The 25,291-nt window shown below is 40.0% G+C and overlaps 1 protein-coding gene across 1 annotated transcript in view; it reads left to right on the top strand.

Moving 5' to 3' along the window:
* Positions 1 to 25,291, top strand: part of CTTNBP2 (cortactin binding protein 2) — a 187,461-nt gene that overhangs the window by 33,933 nt on the left and 128,237 nt on the right. The window contains 1 exon segment of the mRNA XM_038387405.2: positions 22,871 to 23,095. Coding sequence (XP_038243333.1) covers positions 22,871 to 23,095 — 225 coding nt within the window.

The following is a 25,291-nucleotide window of genomic DNA, read 5'->3' as shown; positions in this document are numbered from 1 at the left end:
AGATTCCATAATCTATAATCATTGCCAAAAAGGTGTTCTTAAAATGGATAATCTAGAAGTATGTTCACCCAGTGACAAACTGAAATTTATACAAAGACTATGCTGAATACTTATAAAACTAGAGAACAACACAGAAGTAGCAACCAGCATTCAAAAGTAATTAAGGAAAATCATTTTATTTACTGACCAGTTCAAGGGTTAAAAGATAAAACTTCAGAGTACAAGTTCACAAATTCAAACAGTTTGCAATATTGAAATAATGCTTTTTGGATGCCAGATGCAGTGAATTACAAAAAAGCTAATATTTAAAAAGCATTTAATCATAAGAGATGCAATGTGATAATCTGTGGAAAAGTAAATACTGTCTAGATCCTTGAGCAGATAAAAAGCACATGTAACCACATTTAAACAATCAGTGACGCTCGCCAAATCAGTAAGAACAAATTACACACAAACTGAAAAGGAGTACTTGTGGCGCCTTAGAGACTAACAAATTTATTAGAGCATAAGCTTTCGTGAGCTACAGCTCACTTCATTGGATGCATCCGATGAAGTGCGCTGTAGCTCACGAAAGCTTATGCTCAAATAAATTTGTTAGTCTCTAAGATGCCACAAGTACTCCTTTTCTTTTTGCAAATACAGACTAACACGGCTGCTACTCTGAAACCTACACACAAACTGTGTCCATAAAATTTCAGTAGTAAACTACATTTCTAGTTTTAAAAAAAAAAAATTCCAATATGCAGAAGTTACAACATAAGCGCTGTCAAAGTCACTCCTTTTTGGCTCACTTTTCCCCTCAAAAGCACAGGCCTACTCTTGCATTCCACAGAAAACCTGCGAGCAAGTTCTCTCCTCATACATATATGTTGGCATCCCTCCTCGGTGTGTGGTCTTTCTGATTTCCCAAAGGCACCTGTTGCAACACAGTCTGTCTTGTTGGCAGCCAGAAATATCAAATTCAGCCTTTCACCTATTCCTCAGATCTTCCTTTTTGGCACACAGAGATATAGGACTTTTTGCAGAAGAAATGTAGATTTATTCATTAACTTCATCATTACCAGGCACACAAGGGACAAAACAAGAATATATTGTAACTTCTAGATAGGCAGAAATGTTATCAACCAAGTGATTATTTGCTAAACAAAACTATATATTGCTACTCTTTTGCATTTCCTCTTAAAAACAAAAACAAATAAAAAAACCCCACAGTTCCCAAGCTCTTCTCCAATAACCCCTTGAAGTTAGTTCTGAATAATAGTAGGTGTTAACTTTGCGGCTCTTTTATTTTTGTGTAATTATGTTTTCTCCTAAGAGTTTAACAACCTACAGAACAATTTTAGGTTTGCAGTAATTCTATTTGTATGTGTGGTGCATATATCACTGTCAAAAATGTAGTATCACATTCCATGGCAACCAACACAAGACAGTAACAATATACAATGGGCACTCAAATTCAAATGGTGTATAAAGTTTTACTATATACAATTTATTGCACAGGCAATGATGTGAAAGCATGATTCCAATTCAGCTGTTGAAATGCCAGTCAGAGGTATGCATAAATATCTCCACTTTAGATTAATACACATAAATTATGCACAAGTCATTTTCAGTAATCTATAGTATTTTGTTCTAAATTACCCACCAAGAAATTAAAATCATGACAATGATAAACTTACAGTATCAAGTGTCAGAGGGGTAGCTGTATTAGTTTGTATCCACAAAAACAATGAGGAGTCTGGTGGCACCTTAAAGACTAACAGCTTTATTTGGGCATAAGCTTTCATGGGTAAAAACCCCCACTTCTTACAGTATGCCACAATATAGTGCTCTAAGTTTTATTTAGATTTGATTTTGTGAAGGTTAAACAATATATCTGGAACAATTTAACTGCAAGCCAGTGTATATGTATACATACTACAAGCGAATACGACAAACACCTGATGCTTTCAATCAATATTAAAAAAAATAAAATTGCACTAGGAAGTCCTAAATCAGTGAGGAGTCTGACTGCAATTAAAAGACAGATCTTCTAGTAACAGCATTCCACAATGTACAGTTCAAGACTTGAATTCTATCTTCTGTAACCAGACAGAGCTTTGGGGTCAAATGTTTTCTTCCCAGGGGAAGCAGAGTCTTAAGGCCCATATGGCCATTTTACATGCAGTGTCTACCCATCTGTCATAAACCCAGAGATTGTCACAATGATAGGAGGCTTTAAAAAAAAAAAAGTGAAAACAGGGAAGGTGACACTCACAACTTCACCTCTTCTAAATTTAATGAGTAGAATGAATCAATAACACAATGCTGTTGCAATAAAAAAAGCAAAATACAGTTTTGGGTTGCATTAACAGAGGCATAGCACACAAGTCACAGGAGGTGATAGTACCACTCTACTCAGTCCTGGTTAGGCTCAGCTGGAGTATTGCATCCAATTTTGGTCACCAGTCTATAGAAAGGCTGTAGAGAAACTGGAAAGGATCCAGAATTGCGTGACAAAGATGATCAAAGGGATGGAATGCAAGCCATATGAGCAAAGGCTGAAAGAACTGCGTATGTTTAGTTTTGGAAAAGAGGCGATTAAGGGGGGACATAACAGTCTTCAAATGCTTAAAAGGCTGCAATAAAAAAAATGAAGAAAAGTTGTTCTCTTGCCACAGAGGACAGGACAAGAAGCAATGGGTTCAAGCTAAAGCATAGCAAATTTAGATTAAATCTCAGGAAAAACCTGTGTCCCATAGAATATTCATACTGCAGGCCGTAACAAGTAATTTCTGTAATTTTGACAAGTTATCCTCATAAGTCTTGTTTTCCAGCCCCCTAATCATTTTTGTTGCCCTCCGCTGGACTCTTTCCACATCCTTGTAGTGTGGGGCCCCAAACTGGACACAGTACTTCAGATGAGGCCTCACCAACACCAAATAGAGGGGAATGTTCACGTCCCTCCATCTGCTGGCAACGCTCCTACTTATACAGCCCAAAATGCCATTAGCCTTCTTGGCAACAAGGGCACACTGTTGACTCGTATCCAGCTTCTTGTCCACTGTAACCGCTATCTCCTTTTCTGCAGAATTGCTGCCTAGCCACTCGGTCTCTAGTCTGTAGCAGTGCATGGGATTCTTCCGTCCGAAGTGCAGGACTCTGCACTTGTCCTTGTTGAACCTCATTAGATTTCTTTTGGCCCAAACCTCTAATTTGTCTAGGTTGCTCTGTATCGTATCCCTACCCTCCAGCATATCTACTATTCCTCTCAGTTTAGTGTCATCTGCAAACTTGCTGAGGGTGCAGTCCACGCCATCCTCCAGATTATTAATGAAAATATTGAACAAAACCAGCCACAGGACCAACCCTTGGGGCACTCCGCTTGATACCAGCTGCCAACTAGACATGGAGCCATTGATCATTACCCATTGAGCCCGACGATCTAGCCAGCTTTCTATCCACCTTATAGTCCATTCATCCGGCCTATACGTCTTTAACTTGCTGGCAAGAATACTGTGGGAGACCGTATCAAAAGCTTTGCTAAGGTCAAGGAATAACACGTCCACTGCTTTCCCCTCATCCACAGAGCCAGTTATCTTGTCATAGAAGGCAATTAGGCTAGTCAGGCATGACTTGCCGTTGGTGAATCCATGCTGACTGTTCCTGATTACTTTCCTCTGCTCTAAGTGCTTCAGAATTGATTCCTTGAGGACCTACTCCATGATTTTTCCAGGGACTGAGGTGAGGCTGACTGGCCTGTAGATTGGCCTGTAGATTGGCAGTACATTAGTCTTTTTCCAGTCATCCGGGATCTCCCTGATAGCCATGAGTTTTCAAAGATAATGGCCAGTGGCCCTGCAATCACATCTGCCAACTCCTTTAGCATCCTCGGATGCAGCGCATCCGGCCCCATGGACTTGTGCTTGTCCAGCTTTTCTAAATAGTCCTAAACCACTTCTTTCTCCACAGAGGGCTGGTCACCTCCTCCACATACTGTGCTGCCCAGTGCAGTAGTCTGGGAGCTGACCTTGTTTGTGAAGACCAGAGGCAAAAATTAGACGGAGACCATTGGGAAATGCTCATGTAATCTCCATGCCTGATTCTAATATTGAGGGGAGGAAAATTTAGAAAGAGGATACAGCAATAGAGAAAGGAATAGCAGAAGGTAGGAGAACGGACATCAACAGAAAAGATAGTGCCAATACCAACAATGCTAACAGCCAGGAAGGTAATACTGGCAGTAGAATGACTGTCCCTAATCAGGTAAGGAATCTGGGGAAAGCCAAGCAGAAACAACTATGACATCTGTACACCAACACCAGGAGCCTATGTAATAAAATGGAAGAATTAGAAATATTGGGGCAGGAAGTGAAACCAGATATTCTTCTTCAAGAAGTGTCCCTGTAGATGCTCCACTTTAGAAGCCCCTGTGCTTCTAATTGGAGATTTGTAGTAGCAGTGTCCCATTTGGCCACGCACATGTGGCAGCCATCTCACACCGCTCTGAGCAGTTACCCTGTGCATGCAGCCAACCATCCCCCAGTTCCTTTGGCTTCGGTTGGAACGACAGCAGCGCCCTTAACAACTCTAGATATTCCTCTTATTTCAGCCCTTTCTCAGTTATTATCCTTCTTTTATTAATTTCTTCTTTCATTTTTCTTTACCTTTAAAAAAAACAAAAAAACTTTTTTCTCCCTTTTCCCCTGCCTCAGATGGGCAGTTGCCTAATGACTTAAAGAGCCATTAGAACGGGACTATTCCTATTCTTCATTCAACACTGCCTCTCAGATATGCCGGGCTCTCCAGTTTCAGTCCGGTTTCAAACACTGTTTGACCTGCGGACTTTCGCAACCAGTCACAGATGGCCACGCGCAGTGTGTCTGGGGGAGACACATATTGCCCAAAAGTGTCCCCCCTGCAAGAAATTGATAGCGAGGACAAGGAAGGCTAGGGATCTCCAGCTAAAACTTTTGATGAGGGAGAAATCCCTCAGACCTGCCTATGATCCTGAGTCCAGGACACCTGCTGGCCAACTCTCGCCTGCAGCTGCCTCAGATATGGGATCCTCTCCAAAAACGGCTACTAAGGACCCTGTTCCTAAGAAAGCCTCAAAAAAGCAGTCTCACCTTCACCACAGTGAGATTCGCCTGAAAAAAAGCGATCTCCAACCGCAAAGTCTGCCCCAGTACTGACTGCACCGAGAGTGCCGGATCGCGAGGTACTGGGACTGTCTGGGAGACGTCCCGAGGAGCAAAAGACCCGATGCGGTGTAGTTCTCATGGAGGCACACAGAACAGGACCAAGCCTCCTAGCTTGGCACCGAGGGAACCTAAGAAAACTCAGGCACTGAGCAGTGCTATGGCGCCACCTGCCACACCGATACAATACAGCAAGTCTGTGGCACCAGCAACTCTCACTCTGATTCCCAGCTAGAGCTTGCCTCTGCTGTTGGTACCGAGCCTCCTGGTCTCACAACAGTTTGTCAGCTAGGCCAACCTCCTTATTACTTCTGCTCTGGGAACTCCACTTTTCGGCATCAACAGCACCCCAGCCAGATCAGACGCAAGCTTTAGCACTACCCCTGCTGGCTCAGCCCCTCCTCTCTCCAGAAATGAAGAGGAGGAAGCAGAGGCAGGAATGTGCATCCCTCGCCATTCCTCACCTAAACCTGGACCCTCGGTGCTGCAGGGCACAATGGGTGCCCCCTCCCATATTCTTCCACCAAATTGGACATACTGGGACACATGGGCATTATAAAGGGCTCAGAACGTCAAGCCCTCCAATCCGTCCAGGACACCATGATCACCATCGACATCTGCCCCGGCTTCCCCAGAAAGGCTGGAGGAGGAAGCCGAAGAACCTGAGGATAGGCCAGAGGGTGACACCCTCCCACCTACCCACATTTCCTTTTAGTCTCCAGATGAAACAATAATGCCATCTCCCCCCACATCAGGAGATGACTTCAAATCCTTTCAGAATTGTTTAAACGAGTAGCTGACTCCTTCAATATATCACTGGCAGAGCTACCAGAGACACAGCATAAGCTGACTGATATACTTCAAGCCTCTCCATCAGCCAAGGTAGCATTTTCCATTAATGCAGCCATTATGGACCCTGCAAAAATGTCTGGCAGATGCCAGCCACAGCTCCACCTTCTTGTAAAAGATCTGACAAGTAATACTATGTTCCGGCTAAGGGAGCCGAGTTTTTGTTCATCTGTCCTACCCCAAACTCATTGGTGGTAGAGATGGTTAATTAAAGGGTGATGCATCAGGCCAAAACCACCCCTTTATGATAAAGACTGGAAATAGCTAGACCTCTTTAGCAGAAAAGCCTATTCATCGGCTACCCTCCAATTTTGCATAGACAACTATTCTGCCTTACTAGCCGAGGACACACACAAAATTTTTTCACAGGTGTTAACTTTTATTGAACACCTTCCAGCAGACAAAAAAGAAAAATATAAAGTCAATATAACAGAGGGTTTCCTCATTGCCAGGATGGCCCTGCAGGCTTCTCTAGATTCTGCTGAAAGGCAGCCTGATCAATTGCCACATCCATAATCATGCAGAGAGCTTCCTGACTCCACCTCTCTGGCTTTCCCATGGCAGTTCAGGCTACCATAGAGGTCTTACCTTTCAAAGGCCACAAATTGTTTGCAGAGAGCATGGATGTATCCTTACATACCTTGAAGGACTCCCGTGTGACATTAAAGACACTGGGAATAGATGTTCCTGCGAACAAAAAGAAACAGGGCAGATTTTGTAACCAGCGATTCTGGTCTGCCCCATACAACCAGTCTCAAAGACATTATGACCAATGCTGCAAACAGTGCCAGAAGAGATGCTGACAAACGCAAGAGCAGTCGTCTACATCTCAACCATCCACTTTCAGGCAAACATTTTGAAGTGTTGGTTGAGGACACTAGAGCCTCACATTCTCCAATTCCAGAGACACTTTTAATTTCCAGTCCATTTGGGAACCGCCTTACACCTTTCTACCCAGTCTGGAGATCCATCACCTCAGACAGGTGAGTTCTGGAAATTATACAGAAGGGCTATTCCATTCACTTTGTTTCTATTCCACCTACCCACCCCCTTCCCCATCCCTCTTCAGGGACCGATCTCACGAGCATCTGTTACAGCAGGAAATAAATCATCTCTTGCAATTAGGAGCAGTGGAACCTGTACCAGTTCAGCACAGGGGCAGAGGGTTTTATTCACATTACATCTTCACTCAGAAGAAAACAGGCAGATGGAGGCCCATACTGGACTTGCACAAACTAAACAAGTTCATGAGAACACAGCACTTCAAGATGGTAACCCTAGCAACCATAATTTCTGGCATTGGAGCAAGGATATTGACTCTTGGCCCTCGACCTATAAGACGCTTACTTTCACGTTGCCATCCACCTGACGCACAGGAGCTTCCTCCGATTCACTCTTGGTCACCTGCATTACCACTATAGGGTGTTCCCCTTCGACCTATCCATGGCCCCATGAGTATTTTCCAAAGTTCTTACTGTTAGGAACATAAAATAAGAATGGCCATCCTGGGGTCAGACCAAAGGTCCATCCAGCCCAGTATCCTGTCTACCGACAGTGGCCAATTCCAAGTGCCCCAGAGGGAGTGAACCTAACAGGTAATGATCAAGTGATCTCTCTCCTGCCATCTATCTCCACCCTGTGACAAACAGAGGCTAAGGACGCCATTCCTTAGCCATCCTGGCTAATAGCCATTAATGGACTTAACCCCCATGAATGTATCCAGTTCTCTTTTACACCCTGTTATGTCCTAGCCTTCAAACCTCCTCAGGCAAGGAGTTCCACAGGTTGACTGTGCGCTGTGTGAAGAATTTCGTTTTATTTGTTTTAAATCTGCTGCCCATGAATTTCATTTGGTGGCCCCTAGTTCTTATTTTATGGGAACAAGTAAATAACTTTTCCTTATTCACTTTCTCCACACCATTCATGATTTTATATGCCTCTATCATATCCCCCTTAGTCTCCTCTTTTCCACGCTGAAAAGTCCTAGCCTCTTTAATCTCTCCTCATATGGGACCCGTTCTAAACCCCTAACCATTTTAGTTGCCCTTTTCTGAACCTTTTCTAATGCCAGTATATATTTTTTGAGATGAGGAGACCACATCTGTTCACAGTAGTCAAGATGTGGGCATACCATGGATTTATATAAGGGCAATAAGATATTCTCCGTCTTATTCTCTATCCCTTTTTTAATGATTCCTAACATCCCGTTTGCTTTTTTGACTGCCACTGCACACTGCATGGACGTCTTCAGAGAACCATCCACGATAACTCCAAGATCTTTCTCCTGGTTAGTTGTAGCTAAATTAGCCCCCATCATACTGTATGTATAATTGGGGTTATTTTTTCCAATGTGCATTACTTTACATTTATCCACATTAAATTTCATTTGCCATTTTGTTGCCCAGTCACTTATCAGATCTTTTTGAAGTTCTTCACAGTCTGCTTTTGTCTTAAATATCTTGAGCAGTTTTTAGTATCGTCTGCAAACTTTGCCACCTCGCTGTTTACCCTTTTCTCCAGATCATTTATGAATAATTTGAATAGGATTGTGTTGCAGCAGCACATCTTCGCAGGCAGAGTCTGATAATCTTTCCCTACCTAGATTGCCTGTTAAAAGCACCAGCATACCAGGAGGCAGTCGATGCCATTCACACCACTATAATCTTGCAGATTTGACCTGTAAATGCAGACACGGTTTGCCACTAATTATGTGGCAACTCTCCTTAAAATACATTAGTTTCAAAGCTCTAAAAACACTTTAATCATAAAAATACTTACTAATAGAGTAGACGTGAAGTAATTTTAGATGTATAAACTTGAATGTTGTTATTATGGTGCCGTAATAAAGCTTCAAATTACATAGGGTCAAATTGTGACATCTTCCTTCCTCCATTGTTGACACACATACGCACACAGTTACTCATGTGAGTGGTGCCATGATAACAGCTCACAAAAAGCACCAGCCTGCAAGAAGCTCAGCACTGACTCATTGAAGTCAGTGGGACTACTCACATGGTAAGATTTCAGCACATGCTTTAGTGCTTTGCTGGACAGGATCAAGGACAAAGTGTTTGGATCCTTGCAGGATTGATCACCATTTACATACTTCAGTTTGTACCTCATTTAATAGAAGCAGATAAAATCTGTTCCTTTGTGGGAGCAGCCTTACCTCCCTTCTGGAAATCATGATAGTCCACATGATTAATCCCACTGGAGCATCTGTTTTTGAACATATATTAAATATTTTAAAAGTAGTAAGTTGAGCAAAACTTTTATTACACACAGTGCCTTATGTGCTAAGTGAAACACATATGAAGAGAGAGTCCCTGCCCTGAAGCACTTACAATCTAAAAAGACAATATGATGACAGGTGATGTAGTGTGATACAGCATTAGATCAAATTAGTCAGGGTGACGAATGGCACTTGCCTTGTCAGTTATCACATTTTGTTGCTAATCTTATACTTGTCACTCAATATTTTAAAATATTTAACCATATTTGATGTCTTAACCTTTGTCTTCTCTTTATTTTTTTAATTGTTTCATTCTTACCTAGTTTTAAAGTTATATTTGTTTACTTGATGGATTTAACAGTTTGATACAGACGCTTAGTGACTACCCCATTTCTGACAGTACCAGTTACCATTGTTGTTCCAACTTTATTTCTAAGTAAATATTAGAGGGTGAAAGATTGCATTGCCTTGCAATATCCGATGGAGTTGGAAAATTACTGCTGTATGGATTAATATATATAATTCGGTCTCTAATTAGTATAAAAATGTTGTCTTGTGAGGCTTAACGGTAAACAATGAGGCTTAACATTTCATAGGTTGTGTGAATTAAATGAAGATGAAATCCTATCCCTACTCACAACGGACAGCGATGACCTCACGGTCAACCTGAGACTGTTATAGTGTGATTGAAAATTGGTCTTGGATTTTATTTTTTTTAAACATACAACAAGAATCTCAACAGCTACAGCAGAGGCAAGAGGGAGAGCAAGTGAACAGATCCCTTTCTGCCAGAGGATAGCAGATGGGTCTGAAGCAGTGTCGGCTACAATGAAAAAAGCTGCCTGCTGTCTTTATTTCAGATGTGTCTTTAGGTAACTGCAGATTGTTATATTTACTATATATTCCCTGCAATTTAAAATTATTGGAACTGGTGTGTTGAAACAGAACTTTTGTTTCCAGTTCTACCAGATCTCTTGTTCCAAGGTTGGAATGAGATTCTTAACCCAGAATCAGTCCCAGGCTGTCAGCTTGGCTTCTGGAATGCTGGGTACACTAGTATTCTGTGTTCTGTGAGATCCAAAAAAAGCCTGTTGGAAAAGCTGGGAGATTTGGACCAGACAAAACTAATCAGTGAATTAGAAAAGATTCTGCAGCCGGACAGTTCCAAAGGTTGAAGACCAGAGCCTATATAGAAAGTCACTTTTACTTTGGAGTGTTTTACTTACTTGTACCTGTCAACTGTGTAATCATGCTCAAGTATGAGATTCCCCTTATCTGTCATTCTAGCTTTCTGTACTCCACTGCACAGATTGGCAATCTTTGCTCACTGTACCAGCTTTCTGAAAGCCATATTCATCTCAAGATCCATAGACAATGGTCCCTAAGAAGCATATTTACTATTGTAAGAAACAACTTTTATAGTTCTAAAGGCTTAATCAACCCATGTATTATTTTCATTTTACATTTAAATTACCTCATCTTCTAGTTTAAACTTCCTCCTACAGTTCCAATAGGTTTTTTTTTGAAGTTACAGCATTTTAATTTAACACTTCTGAATTTTTTCCAGTTTCAGTTTTAAATAACTCTCTCAAAATATATGTAAGGAATTTAGAATTATAAGTTGAATAAGCTTTGAACATAAAACCATTCTTAATAATTCTCTGACATCTCTCTAAACAGTGTCTACCCTTTAACCTCTGTGGTTTGTCTTAGTAAACATTACTATTTATCCAGGAAACAAATACTTTGACAAATAAACAAATATTTTTGAGACAAGATTAAACTAACTAACATCTGTATTACAAATAGAGTTCATATCAGTAAATTTAGGTACCTAATGTCAGAGTGCTATAGAAATTTATAGTAGTATTACTATGATGAACCTAAGCTGCCAAGGGCAAATCATATACTACTTATTCATGCACAATAGAAAATCATATTATAAAGATGTATTTCATCAGCAGTCATCCGCACTTAAGTCTTTAGTTATAATTTTACCACCTTGTATATACCAAGCTAATGCATCAGCATCTCCATTATTAAATTTTGAAAATGTCTTCCTAATCTGTATTTAAAAACAAATAGAAAACTATTTAGGACGCAGGCATTCCACCCAGTGGAGTTTCTTTCATAGAATCATAGAATATCAGGGTTGGAAGGGACCTCAGGAGATCATCTAGTCCAACCCCCTGCTCAAAAGCAGGACCAATCCCCAACTCTTGCCCCAGATCCCTAAATGGCTCCCTCAAGGATTGAACTCACAACCCTGGGTTTAGCAGGCCAATGCTTATCCCTCCAAATGTGGTCGTTTCATAGTGTTTGTATTCCCTTTCTTGCGCTCTTTACTCAGGCAAAACTTCCTGAAAGTGTGGGAGTTTTGCCTGAATAAAAACTTCAGCTTGGTACTTGGTGTGTGGTGTTGCATTTTTTAAAATCTTTTATCTAGCAGGTATCCTGATGATACTTTTTCCAGGTAGTGTTTAGAAATTTGAGAATATGAAATATTTCTGATTTATTGTAAAACATATTTTTATACAAATACTTGTATGGCTAACGTTGCTCACTAATACAAATGATTGACTTTCATTTTTTTAGCTCTCTAAAAGAGTAATTTTTAAAAAGAAAAAAGAAAATATAAAAATGTTCCCAAAGGGAAGGCAACTTCAAGTAACAGATAGTATGACTTTAGTTAGTAAATTGACAAAGCTACTTAAGGTAATTTATTAGAGTTCTAATGTAATGTCTAACAGAATGACTGACTTTGAACAAATCAGATGATTAATCATAGTAAAAGGTTCACTTTTTTTTTTTTTTTGCTTGAGGACCCAGGTGTAAGTAACTCTACAGTTACTGCTTTTACTCTTAATATGTGTGCACTACTGTCTCTTTAGTTTGGATTAATAGCTCCTGCAGATGTTTGAAATGTGTTCACAGTACTACATAAAATGAGGTCTGGAAACATATTTTTCTTTCTACCATCCCCATATTCCCTTTTAAAACTTTGCTCTGCGCTGGTTTTCTTTATAGTTAAGGCTACGTTTTAGTCACGGGTATTTTTAGTAAAAGTCACAGACGGGTCACAGGCGGTAAACAAAAATTCATGGCCCATGACCTGTCCATGACTTTTACTATATACCCCTGACTAAATCTTGGTGGGGAGGGCAGCCTGTGTGATGATGAAGGGGGTATGGGTGCTGGTGATGAAGGGAATATGGGCGGCAGCGTGTGACCCGGGACACCCCATCCCGTTCCCCAATCGCCTGCTTTCTCCCACCCAAACTCTGCTGCTGCTGTGGAGGTGCAGTGGCCAGAGATTGCCCCACAGCGGCCGGTGCGACTGGCACAAGTGCTGCCTGAGCAGAAGTCATGGAGGTCACAGAATGTCACGGAATCCGTGACCTCTGTGACAAACTGACAGTCTTATTTATAGTTAAGATCTTGTTTACTATCAGTAACATGTAGAAAGTAGGCTTTAACTATTTCCTCTCCCACTCCCCCACTTGTGTGCTTAAAAACTTTTTGGAACAACTCCACAATACAAGTCAGTGAAGGTCTGTTGAAACAGTCTTAGTACAGGTTATTATTTGGAAAAGGAAATTTAATTAGAGGAACAAACTCTGACAAGGAAGGAAATTTTGTTAAGGGTGCTATAGCAGCCTTAATTCAGTTCCATTGTTCTGTAACAATGCTGTTATGTATAGTCGTGTATTTGATGTTTATCATCAGCTGCAGCATGGAAGACTTGGAATTTCTGAACTTCAAATTTGGAAGGTAAATGAAGGAGAAACTCAAATATTTTATGTTTAAAATAAAAATTAAAAAATAAAATTCACTTTTAATCTTAGTCCTATAGATTGTATATTCTGTTACTGATTAGGTGTATTTGTTTAAAATGTATTTAAACAAGATTGTCCTATCTCCATAGCTAATTTCGTCTGGGATTATTAACTGAAAGACTGTTAAACATAATATAATTTATGCTTTATATTTACTTTTTGTATTTTAGTTAGCTTGGAGCATTTAAAATTCTATTTTGTCATAGCAAACATCTGTTCAGATTCACTGTCTGATTCTTGTGTACAATCACATGGTTGATTTTAGTTCTCAACAAAGCAGTGTAATGTTTAAATTGCCCAAAACTTACTCATTTAACTTTAAAAACATCATGAAACATTGGTATTCTTACTAGGTTATGAAGCCCTATCTACATATTTTTAAACTGTGTTAATTGCTGTGAACAATTGGGGATTAGGGGAAGGGAATCTCTGTGGATACCCTCTAAAACTTGTGGTAGCTTGTACATTTTGTATTCTTCAAGAAGTAAATATTACCGAATGGCTCGGCAGCAGTTCTGCGGAAAAGGACCTAGGGGTGACAGTGGACGAGAAGCTGGATATGAGTCAGCAGTGTGCCCTTGTTGCCAAGAAGGCCAATGGCATTTTGGGATGTATAAGTAGGGGCATAGCGAGCAGATCGAGGGACGTGATCGTTCCCCTCTATTCGACACTGGTGAGGCCTCATCTGGAGTACTGTGTCCAGTTTTGGGCCCCACACTACAGGAAGGATGTGGATAAATTGGAAAGAGTACAGCGAAGGGCAACAAAAATGATTAGGGGTCTAGAGCACATGACTTATGAGGAGAGGCTGAGGGAGCTGGGATTGTTTAGTCTGCAGAAGAGAAGAATGAGGGGGGATTTGATAGCTGCTTTCAACTACCTGAAAGGGGGTTTCAAAGAGGATGGCTCTAGACTGTTCTCAATGGTAGCAGATGACAGAACGAGGAGTAATGGTCTCAAGTTGCAATGGGGGAGGTTTAGATTGGATATTAGGAAAAACTTTTTCACTAAGAGGGTGGTGAAACACTGGAATGCGTTACCTAGGGAGGTGGTAGAATCTCCTTCCTTAGAGGTTTTTAAGGTCAGGCTTGACAAAGCCCTGGCTGGGATGATTTAACTGGGACTTGGTCCTGCTTTGAGCAGGGGGTTGGACTAGATGACCTTCTGGGGTCCCTTCCAACCCTGATATTCTATGATTCTATGATTCTATGATTATTCTCTTGATACAGAAGTATTACAGACGAACAAATATAGCTCAATTCTGCAGGTCTTTTTGCAGGTGCAAGCTAAGTATGTATATTTTTTCAACAATTTTTTGTAACAGCGCCTGTCCTCTGAACTACGAGGTGGATTGCTGAAGTAAGGAATAAAAATAAAAATATTAACACCATATTAGAGGAAATTACGAGTGAGGATTTAATTGCTTCAAACAAATTTCTGAGGCACAAACTTGAACAAAATGGTAATGTAAAATGTGCTTCATTTTTCCTGTCACCTTCTGTAATCCCTTTATTTTTGAAAATATTCTGTTGAATAGATGCTTTTTCCCTTCAACCCAGATTCTGCCTAATCCTTCAGTGAAGTCATAATTGTATGTTTGTGGCATGAGTCTGTTGCCATGGAAATGAGTGTGATATAACAAATTCAGTGCTATAGCTTCACTGCAGCATCAAATAGGAAAAAGAGAGTTTAAACACTATTCTTTGATTATTCCCTGACACTTTTGATAATTCTGGAAAATATTTTTATTTTATTTTAATTTATTCATGTTCTAGGTTCCTTTCCAAATGTTAAAAGTAAAATAACAAGCGAATATCCTTAGTACAAAAATACTTTTCCACTTTGTGTTGGATTTGGCTGCCCTGCTATGCGTCCTAAACCTGTATGCAACATATCAAGATCACAAATTGCCTAGTGAACAACAAAGAAACTTTTCATCCCTTCTGGCCTTAAAATCTATGACTCTTTTCATAGATGTTAATACTCCATAATCCACTAACCAAAGTCCTTTAATTTAACCCTTAAAAAGATGGAGAAAATAAATTAGCCGTGCACCATTCCCTGAAGGTCAACCAATCTGTGTTTTGTTGGACCATGGATAGGAAACAAGTTCCAGAAGTTCTAGAATTTGGATCCAGGGGTAATTATCTGTACAATATTTGCTTGTGCATGGTAAATTAATTTTCCATTTGATTGTCAGGTAAATTTATTGCATAATTACCAAATCTATTTGTGGATTTTTTTTTACAGTGTCTTGTTCTTCAATTCTGTAAATATAGATTGTAACACTATGACAAAGCTCTGGCAATATCCTTAATGCTGTAAACAAATGGAAAATATTTACCCTTATGGTTTTTCACAGGAATAATATATTTTGTTTACAAGTTAAACTAGTTATGAGAATTAAAAAATTACACTCAGTGAATTGTCTTCCTGTCTCAGAATCTTATTAAATCACTTAAATTATTTCAGAAAAAGTGTTTGCAGTTCTTTACTGTTAACATTAATAACTCATCTATATTAATACCCATGAAAATTCTTTTGTCATCTCTAAATAATGAAATACCTCAGCCAGTGCCCTTCCAAAATAATATACACCAACTTTAATAATGTCTTCTATTACTCTGAAAGACTTGTTGGATAGGATTCTTTCCCAGAAGTATTTAAAAAATAGATGTTTAGTTCTTTCACTTCTCTTTGCTGTAATCTGTTTCAAAGAGTGAGATTTGCCTCAAAACAGCATAGGAGGGTTGATTTACAAGTTAAAGTTTGATTTACTGGGTCCTCTGGGATTATTCAGATGGCAATTAAAGATGAATTTGGAAAGCAGAGTCTGTGGTTTGTCTATCGGTGTAGGTAAATGAAATAAGAGTGAAGCTGTACCATCTCTGCTGGCATCTCCAGCCTCTCAGCACAAACCTCTGTCTTTCATCTGTCTTTAAGAGACTGCATACAGCAGTACCCATCCCTCTGAAGGTACCCTCAGCATTCTCTGCAACTTTGTTATTCCTAGGATACATCTCCCAAGATTCTACCTCCTTCCTATGCTCTCATAGTATCTTTACTGGTAACCTTGTGTGACAAATAGGGCAACTTCTTGCAGTATCTTTGGGAGACCATATTATATTAAGTGTATGAATGGTTTATATGTCATTGTCGGCCAGGGATTGAATATGTAACCTTTTGGTTAAAGAGATATCTCCCTATTAAGCATGTGGGTTACATATGCACTCCATGGGGGGAGAGGGTTACCACAGCTCTTCCAGGAAGTGAAAACAGCAGGGGATGATTAAGACCAGTTACTCAGGTTATAACACCTCTAGAGAGATATTACTTCCTGGGGAGGCTTGCATATTCTTGGTCAAACTGCATTCTCCAGAGATCAAGAGACAAAGAAAGGACTTTTGGATAAATAGCCTGAGCTTAAATTGACTTGGAGCCTTTGGTCAGGTTCCTGATCTAAAGGCTGATATGGACTTGTAACCACCGGGAAAACCCAGCTGTGGGGTTGGAAGGATCAGAACCCTATGCTGGAGTTGAGTGTGACCTCTAGTAATCTTTTTAGAGAAGCTGGTAGGCCTTCCAAAGTCTGTTGGCCTCAAAAATTACTGTACTTGGCTTGCCTCCAGCATACCCTAACAGGCCCTCCAGGTGCTTGACCTTTCTTCTGGGAACATACGAATTACTGTATCAAATTAGACCAGTGATCCATCCTTGTCCTAATAGACAATTGTGGAACAAGTTGCCCATAAAGAAAGTTTCCTCCTAGTTCCATCAGTTGGTGGCTGGTTTATGAATTTGAAGTGTGTGTTTATAATCTAATTTATTATTTTAAGTCCTATAAAATGTAACTGTTAGTTATTTTATTTACATAAATGTCTAATCCTGTTTTAAAGCCAACTAAGCTCTTGCTCTCAATTATATTTTATGGGAGTGTGTTCCATTCATTAGTACATTATATGTTTTAAAAATTTAAAAAAAAAGGATTTTCTTTTATCGGTTTTAAATTTTTTTCCCTTTCAATTTGATTGGCTATCCCCTTTTTCATGTATTCTGAGAGAGGGTAAATAAGAGCATTTGATTTAACTTCTGTATACCATTCATCATTTTGCATACTTGTATAAGTATCCCTTACTCTTTTTCTCTCTCAATTAAATAGCGTCAAACTTTTCTATACCTCTTCCTATGGAAATCTTTTCACATCTGTAATTACTTGCTTTTGTCAATCTCATGTCCTTCTCCTTCAATGTCTGTGTCTAGGTGTGAAAAACTAGTGTGTTTGTGTGCGCAAAAGTACAGTTTACTGTTTATATGGTCCCATCCAATCCTTAAATATTGCAGTGTTATAGCAAGGGCCCTCAGAAAACCATGTTTTCACGGAATGTGTGGAAAATGTGACATTGGCCCAACACTGTGATTTTCCCGACAGAAGGGAGGAGGAAGCTGGTATCCGCAAGTGGAAGTCTCATGCTCGGTATGGCTCATAGCACATGGTAGTGTCATGTCAGAGTAGCAGTTCTAAGCAGCAGCGGCACTGCCTCACATAAAACTCGCCACAAAGTCCCCCCCTCCAGCCCCCAAATGCTTTGATTTACTCTGGTGACTGCAGAGTGTTTTCCTTCTCTCTCCTCCTTTCTCCCACTCAGTGCCCATCTGCCCACCAAGCTGGATCATATACTGCAGACTTGGGAGCCCATTTTGTACCAGGCAGTGCTGCCACCACTTGGAACATGAGGCGCCGTGCCTTCAGCAGGGGGGTGGAAGTGCTTGCTGGTTGTCGAGTCCTCAGCCAGAGTGCTGATGATTTTTCCACTGAGCATGATACTGATGCACACGGATGCCTGCTTTCGCCTACCTGCTGTTAGAAAAATGGCAGCAGCTTGGGGGCGATTTGGTGGCCAATGTGCAATTCAACCTCTCCACTGAAGCAGTTGCTGCTCATGTTCCAAGTACCTCGCCTAAAATTGATCACAAAGCCCACAGCAGTGAGCCAGCGTAGCAGGTGGGCAGGCACGGAGTGGGAGAACAGGAGCGACGGAGGAAAGAGTATGAAGCCACCATATTAAATTGCAGCAGTTTGGGAGGAAAATGAGGGCAGGAGAGCTTGGTGGCCAGTTTTATGCATAGGAATACAGCGGTGACCTTTTGTTGACTGCATTCCGTGCATATCCTGTGGAAACTGATATTTTACCGATCACACTGCTGCACATTTTTAAAACATAATCTGCAATTTTTTTTAGGGCCCTAGTCATAACCATACTTCCCATAGTGAAGGATGAATTTTATAACTTCAGGTTTTAAATTATACAATGAATTTAACAGTAATTTAATCGTACAGCAATAATCACAAATTAAAATTTGATATGTACAAACATTTTTAAATTCATTGTATAAGAAATTGATAATTTTCTACTAGTGTGACCATAAAATAATGCAAATAATGCTGTAAGGAAGTGAGTATTCAAGTGAAGTTAGGATTGTACATTCTGCAAAAGACGAATGGCATAAAAATCAACTTCTTGACATTGGCAACATTAGATTTTATGACTTGAGGCTCACAGTATAGAGAGAGAACTAAAGATAGCAAAGCTTTTACGATTTGTGCTTCCATGGGCATGAGAAGCAGAGCCAATATATAATTCATCTGCGGATGCTCTTTGTACTCCTACTTACTAGCTTCTCATGCCTTTCTGAAGGTTGTGAATGGAGCAGTATTGTAAACACTGAACATATTAATTTATTCAGGTAGCCCAGAAATTCAGCATTTTGGCAAAATTACTGTTATAGATCTGAGGAATGTTTTATGCTGAAGTTATGCTGTCAGCTTCTCTTCCATAGTGAGTCTGTGTTGACAGTGTAATTGTAGGAAGCTGATAATCTCAAACAAATACACCATGACTACTCAGCATTTAGTAAAATTCCATAGTTACCTGCAGTGCAAAACTTCCAACTAGCACTTACTTAGAATTTGGAGCCTTATTTTGAAGGCAGTTCTTGGCAACTCAAGAATTTATTAGATAAATTATAAAACATGGATGTTGGTGCAGTGGAGAATCTGTGTACAAGTCTGATACTTTCAGTGGGAGAAGTATACATTCTATGTATGACTTGTCTGTTCGTATTCAAGCTATATTTTAACATGAAAATGTTTTATCATACGAGTCAAATGCTAAATACTTCTTAAACTATTAAAAATTTCAACTGTGTAAAGCTAAATATAATCATGTATAGTTATAAATAGTGACCTTTCAATGTATAGTGCTATTTGTGCTGTCTGTACAGTACATTGTTTAGTGTGTAAGAGAGAGCATGCTCCAGAAGTGATAAAGATTTCAGGATTTAGAAACACCAGGAAACACAGACACCTGTGAGTCACAAAGCTGCACTTGTTTAGAAGCCAGCAAAAGCTATCCTTGTAATGAAAAAGAAAACACTTCTGGAGTAAAAGAGCTAATTAGCAATTTTTGGGGGTAATTGTTAAGGTAAAGTGTACTGATTTAAGTCATCTTTCATTTTGATAATAAGAAAAAGGGCAGTTATTAGCTTTTAAATATTGGCCTGAAAAATGGAACAGTGGAGTCTCTCCACTACAGTCTATAAAATGACAAATTGTATTTAATATACTTTCTCCCTAACACTCATTTAACTTTTTCTAAATGCAGGGAAACAGATAATTTCTTGGAAGTTGATCTGCTTTTTCCACTGAATCTGGCAGATGATCTCCAGAAATCTACAAAGTAGAGTGTATTTTAAAAAAAACCCTGAAAAATGCATTTAAAAATATTTCTGTACAAATTACATCTGTGCAGGCCACTCCTTGGTCTTAGTTTCCTAGCCTGGGAAAGGTGGAACTCTCCATGCACTTCAGGATTCCAGTCTCTAGTCCTTTGTTGAATTTGCCTTGGCTTTTTGGCACTGTTCCCTCAGTGCTTTGTTGTGTCAGTGTTAGCATTTTACCTTGGAGTTTCATTGTGATTGTTGGCATCTTCATTTGAAACTTCTTGCTTTGAATTACTTATATATTTCCAGGTCTTTATGGCATACTGGCCAGATTCCAGGAGTAGACCAACAAGCATGGAGCTTCTGGCATAGAGTGCCATCTCATAGATACAGTGGGAGCCTCTGTGTCAAATTTGCTGAGTGACATACTATATGCTGCTGGCAGAAAGGGCTGCTGGAGTCCTTGCATCCAGTTCCAGCCATCTGCTGATGTATCCAAAACTCCTTGCTGGGAGCACCAATGGAGTTCCTGTGGTCACTGACATATCCTGGGTATGTGCATAAAGCTCAGATGGGAGGCCCTGTATTAAGCTCTGGCTGCTCACAGGTGCATCCTAGTTCAGCCATTGCATCTGGACTGCAAGTGCAGAGCACTAATGGGGAAACTGAGTAGTAGATCAGTTTTGATGTTTTAAGTATTTGGTAATCCTTAGCAATCTCAACATTGACAAAATGCTGTTGCATTAGGTCATCTCTTGCCTGAAGAGCCATTTGCATTTGTATATGAAGCACTTTACCTTGATGCTGATGTCCTCGGCAGGATCTGTGACAATTATCTTTTTATTGAACCCCAGATACATCAGTGGAACAGTTGAAATTGATGCTTTAATGAGTGAAGCAGCTAACCTAAGGAGTGATGGCTTCTGCTTAGTAACAGCAGATCTGATGCTAAGTATGTTTCTGCAGTGGTCCAAAAACACTCCTTTATGAGGATGAGGGGTATTCTTACTCAGAGGATTTGGTTTTTTTCATACAGGTCATACACCTCTTCATACTAGAAACCAACAGTACTGAACAACTTAAAGACCTGTGATATCCTGAAGGGTGATCCTACTTCAAACAAGTAATCAGGCCAAATGGTTCTTAACATTCTTACTTGCTATGTGCTTAAGCAGAGGGAAAACATGTTATCATGCAGACCAAATCCTGCTCTGTTTCCAGTCTTCTTCTGGCATCCCACAGGAGATCACATTTGCAAGGCATAACTTCCCTGTCCTCTGTGAAGAGGCTCAGATATGTCTTTCTACCAGTACTTACGGTAGCAAAGGCAAACCTCAAGAGATTAAAAATACAAGCATTCAAATAGGACCCACATTGTAATGAGATCTTATTAATTGGCCAAGAGTTCTTATTTTTTCATCAGTCTAAAAATCTGCTCTTGGATAATCACTGAAAACCCAGGGTATCTTTCTCCATTCCAACCAAAGAATCCTTTTCCTGACAAATGTGGCTTCTGAAGAATAAGGCTTTGCAGGCCTGGTGTGTCTGAGCAGATGGTCTGATTTTCCTGACTTATCAGAGATCTCCACTGGAGGGAACACAGTATCAAACAGAAAAGGTTTGTAACTGAGCTCCCTTTGTCCTCACATATGTACTACTTCCTTTGTTATCGCTGTCTAACTCAAAGTCTACCCTAACTTCTCCTAGGTCCATTTGACAAATATTTTGCACATTCAGGGACTACACTCAAGCAGACTAGTATCTTTACAACCTCTCTTCAGATACTTAGGAGGCCTGATGCTTTTCAGCCTCCAGTCATACATTCCCTTGTGTCTGAGATCTTCTTTGGATCTTGAGTAAAATAGTGAAAGCTTTTCCTGAGCCACATTATACAGACAAATGTCAGGTTTTCTTTCATTTAAGTTCACTTCCCTGCTAGCAGTGAGTGGCTCATAGTGATATTGTGCTTATAAACTTAGGCTGTGTCTACACTGCCACTTTCAGTGCTAAAACTTTAGTCTACACTGAGTGACAAAAGTTTTAGCACTGAAAAGCGCCAGTATGGACAGCACTTTATCGCCGGGAGCCCAGCTCCTGGCGATAAAGCTACCACCACTCGTTCGGGGTGGGGTTTTTTATCCCCGGGAGAACTCTCCCAGTGATAAAGCATGTCTGCACTGCCCACATCACAACATAGACATACCCTTTGTACCTATTTCTGTACATACCAGCTTTTTCAGAATAAGGTGGGGCTACAAATCTTTCAACATCTCTTCTCCACATGGGGATGGGCTCCCACCTTCGCCTGTTATCGTGCCATTTTTTGCACATCCACATGTCCAATCCTGTGAAACCTCACTTCACAAATTCAATGGGAAAAGTTGCTGATAAAGGTCATTAGAAGTGGATATTGGCTTTTAGGCAGCCTACCCAAATTTCTGGTTTTGTTTGAGATCCATGTGCTGTTGTTACTGCATTGTATTCAGCTATGACTTAGCTAGAGCTCTGGGACCTTCCAACCCGAACCTGAAAGTCTACACTGCAGTGAAACAGACCACAGCCTGAGCTCCATGAGCCAGAGTGGAGTGGTGTGGGCCAGCTGCAGGCTTTTCTTTGCTATGTAGACATACCCTGAGTGTCATTCTTTTATGTAAACTGAAATTTTAAAAATCATTCTACAATAAAGAAATAAAGGGTTTTTTTTTTCCTTTTCCCTTCTTTTCTTCTCTGCAAATCAGCAACTTTATAGGTTCTTCCTTCTATGGTATTCCTGAAACCATTCCAGAGAATTTAAATTTCTGTAGTCAAATGGAGAAGACTTTGTTTGCTTATATGATACACTACTTCGATAAAATAAAATAAAATCTCTTTGTGTAATATATCTGACCACTTCTATTTAGATATAAATTATGAATAAATGTGCTCATACAGAATATTTTTTACAACTGTAAATATTTATTGTCCTTCTCCTTTAGGTTTATAGCTGTTGTGTATATTGATGTACTCTGAAAAATCCATTAATTGCTGTTTTTGTTCATCTGTTTATATTTTAGGCACGCCGGAAGGAGGTTTTTATCCAGGAGCGGTATGGGAGGTTTAATCTTAGTGACCCATTTCTGGCTCTGCAGAGAGACTATGAGGCAGGTGCTGGTGGTAAAGAAAAGAAGTCCATCTGTACCAACCCCCTCTCCATTTTAGAAGCTGTCATGTCTCACTGCAGAAAAATGCAAGAGAGAATGTCAGCTCAGTTGGCTGCTGCTGAAAACAGACAAAAGAAGGTATCACAGCTACTAACTTTTTAAGATTATTATCCACTTTAGTATTGTACAAACACTAATTGCTGATGGTATTTTATGTGCAGATTGTTGTTCCATGAATTAAGGATTGCGTATGAATGAAATGAGATTTAACTCTTACAAACCCATGAACTATTTATCTCTGCAGTACTAGCTGTGCTGGGTTAAAAGAAAGTACCACATTGGAACAGATCTGTTTTTTTTTTTAAATCCAACCCTGTTTCAGCCTAAAATAGCTGCTTTTACGTAATTTCTGCTTTAACTAAACAGCATAAAGTACAGATATCATTTATTGATGTATGAAATGAGGACAGAATAACTATAAACCAAGCAGCTCTGTTTTTAATAGATTAGTAAATAAATTTCTATTTTAAAAACAAAGCGTATTTCTGATCCTTTAAAACAATAGCTCAGACATAGGTGAGGTTTTTCGTAGGAGTGGGTGGGTGAGATTCTGTGGCCTGCATTGTGCAGGAGATCAGACTAGATGATCAGAAAGGTCCCTTCTGACCTTAGTATCTATGAATCTATTAATCTATTAGGAATACAGAGAGAACTCTTTTGGAACCAACATAACAAAAAAGGATTACTGTCATACTCAAAAAAATTCTTTCCCATTTTGAAATTGTGTTATTGATATGCAACGCTGGGTACATCTACACTGTGATAAAAGACTGATGGCACAGGTGTGGCTGGCCCAGGTCAGCTTACTTGGGGTTATGGGGTTCGGGCTGTGGAGCTCTAAGACTGCAGTGTAGGTGTTTGGGCTAGGGCTAGAGCCCATTCCCTGGCACCCTTCTCCCACAGGGCCTCAGAACCCAGGCTCCAGACCGTATACACTGCAGATTTTTAGCCCTACAACCTGAGCCAGCTGACCTGGGCCAGCTGTGGGACTTATTGCAGTGTAGGCATACCCTCTGACAGAATTTTCTGCTCCAGTGTTTCTGCTTTGTGTATGAAGAAACATGTAATAAACCATTCTTAATAAATTCTATTTGCTACCCTAAAAATCAAGGGCATGTCTAAGCTATATCACAGCTCTTAATAGTTTCCTTTTCTGAGGTAACTGGTGCATTAGATTCCAAGTTTGTCCACAAAGTTTTCTAGATTTTTTAATTTCTTCCATTAATATCACAGTTTTTTTTTCTTCAAATACTATTCTCCAGCATAATTTACATTTGGCTCTCCATTAGTTTCTCGTTAGGAAAATGATTGCTAGAAATGAGAAATGTAGTATCACATTTTAATCAATAATAATTGCATAAGAGATGTTTTTATTTCAAAAAGTTATGTAGTGAAAGGGTCTGGAACTGCAGTACTCTTCTCTGTGAAATCCTTTGAATAAATTAGGCCAGGTCTTCACTAGAAATTTTGTGCTGGTTATAATAATGTTGGATAGGGTGTGGAGTGGGCTAGGGGTTTTTTTGGCCATGTTTTTATACTGGCAAAAACCCTAGTGTAGACACATTTATACCAGCATAAAGGTACTTTTCCCTATATTGTTTATTTTACTTGGGGGACTGGTATAAGCTATATTGGAAAAAGCACTCTTTTTTGACAGAATAAAGTGTGTCTGCGTTAGGTATAACTAAGCAAGCAAACCTGTTCTAGTGTATTTAGACTATATGTTCTTCTATAGACTATGTCACTATATAAATCCATGGTACACCTATACCCTGAATACTACATGCTGTTCTTCTTCAAGTAGATGGCAGCAATGTATTTCATATAGATGTGCATGTGACCAGCACATCGGAGCCAGAGAACTTTGCCTAGCTGTTCCTGAAGGGGCAGCCCTCGCATCTTGTGGCCATAGCCCCTCCCCTGGCTATATGAGGTGGCACTGCCCCCCCTACCCCCCACCGTTCCTTCTCACTGCCTGAGGCTGGAGGCAGAGCTCTGTGTGGTTTTCACCTCACAATCCCTTCTCACTGGCTGAGAGTTCTCTTTGTATACAGTTGTATAGTTAGTACCCTTCTTGGTGTTAGTTTTACTTAGGACCAGTTATGGACCAGTATGTAGGCAATCTGGCCTAGTAGTCGGAGCAGTATTCAGTTCTAGGTTGGGGAGCTAAGCCAAGGGTGAGCATCAGAGTCAACTGCCAGTTAGCAGAGCCAGGGGGCAAGGAAGAGAGAGAACCAGGAGTTAGAGCTGAGGTCAGATGCCAGAGCCAAGAGT

The sequence above is a fragment of the Dermochelys coriacea genome, chromosome 1, assembly GCF_009764565.3.
Source record: "Dermochelys coriacea isolate rDerCor1 chromosome 1, rDerCor1.pri.v4, whole genome shotgun sequence".
In the NCBI taxonomy this organism is placed as follows: domain Eukaryota; kingdom Metazoa; phylum Chordata; order Testudines; family Dermochelyidae; genus Dermochelys; species Dermochelys coriacea.
The sequence above is the reverse complement of the archived record's forward strand: the minus strand, read 5'-3'. Positions and strand labels throughout refer to the sequence as shown.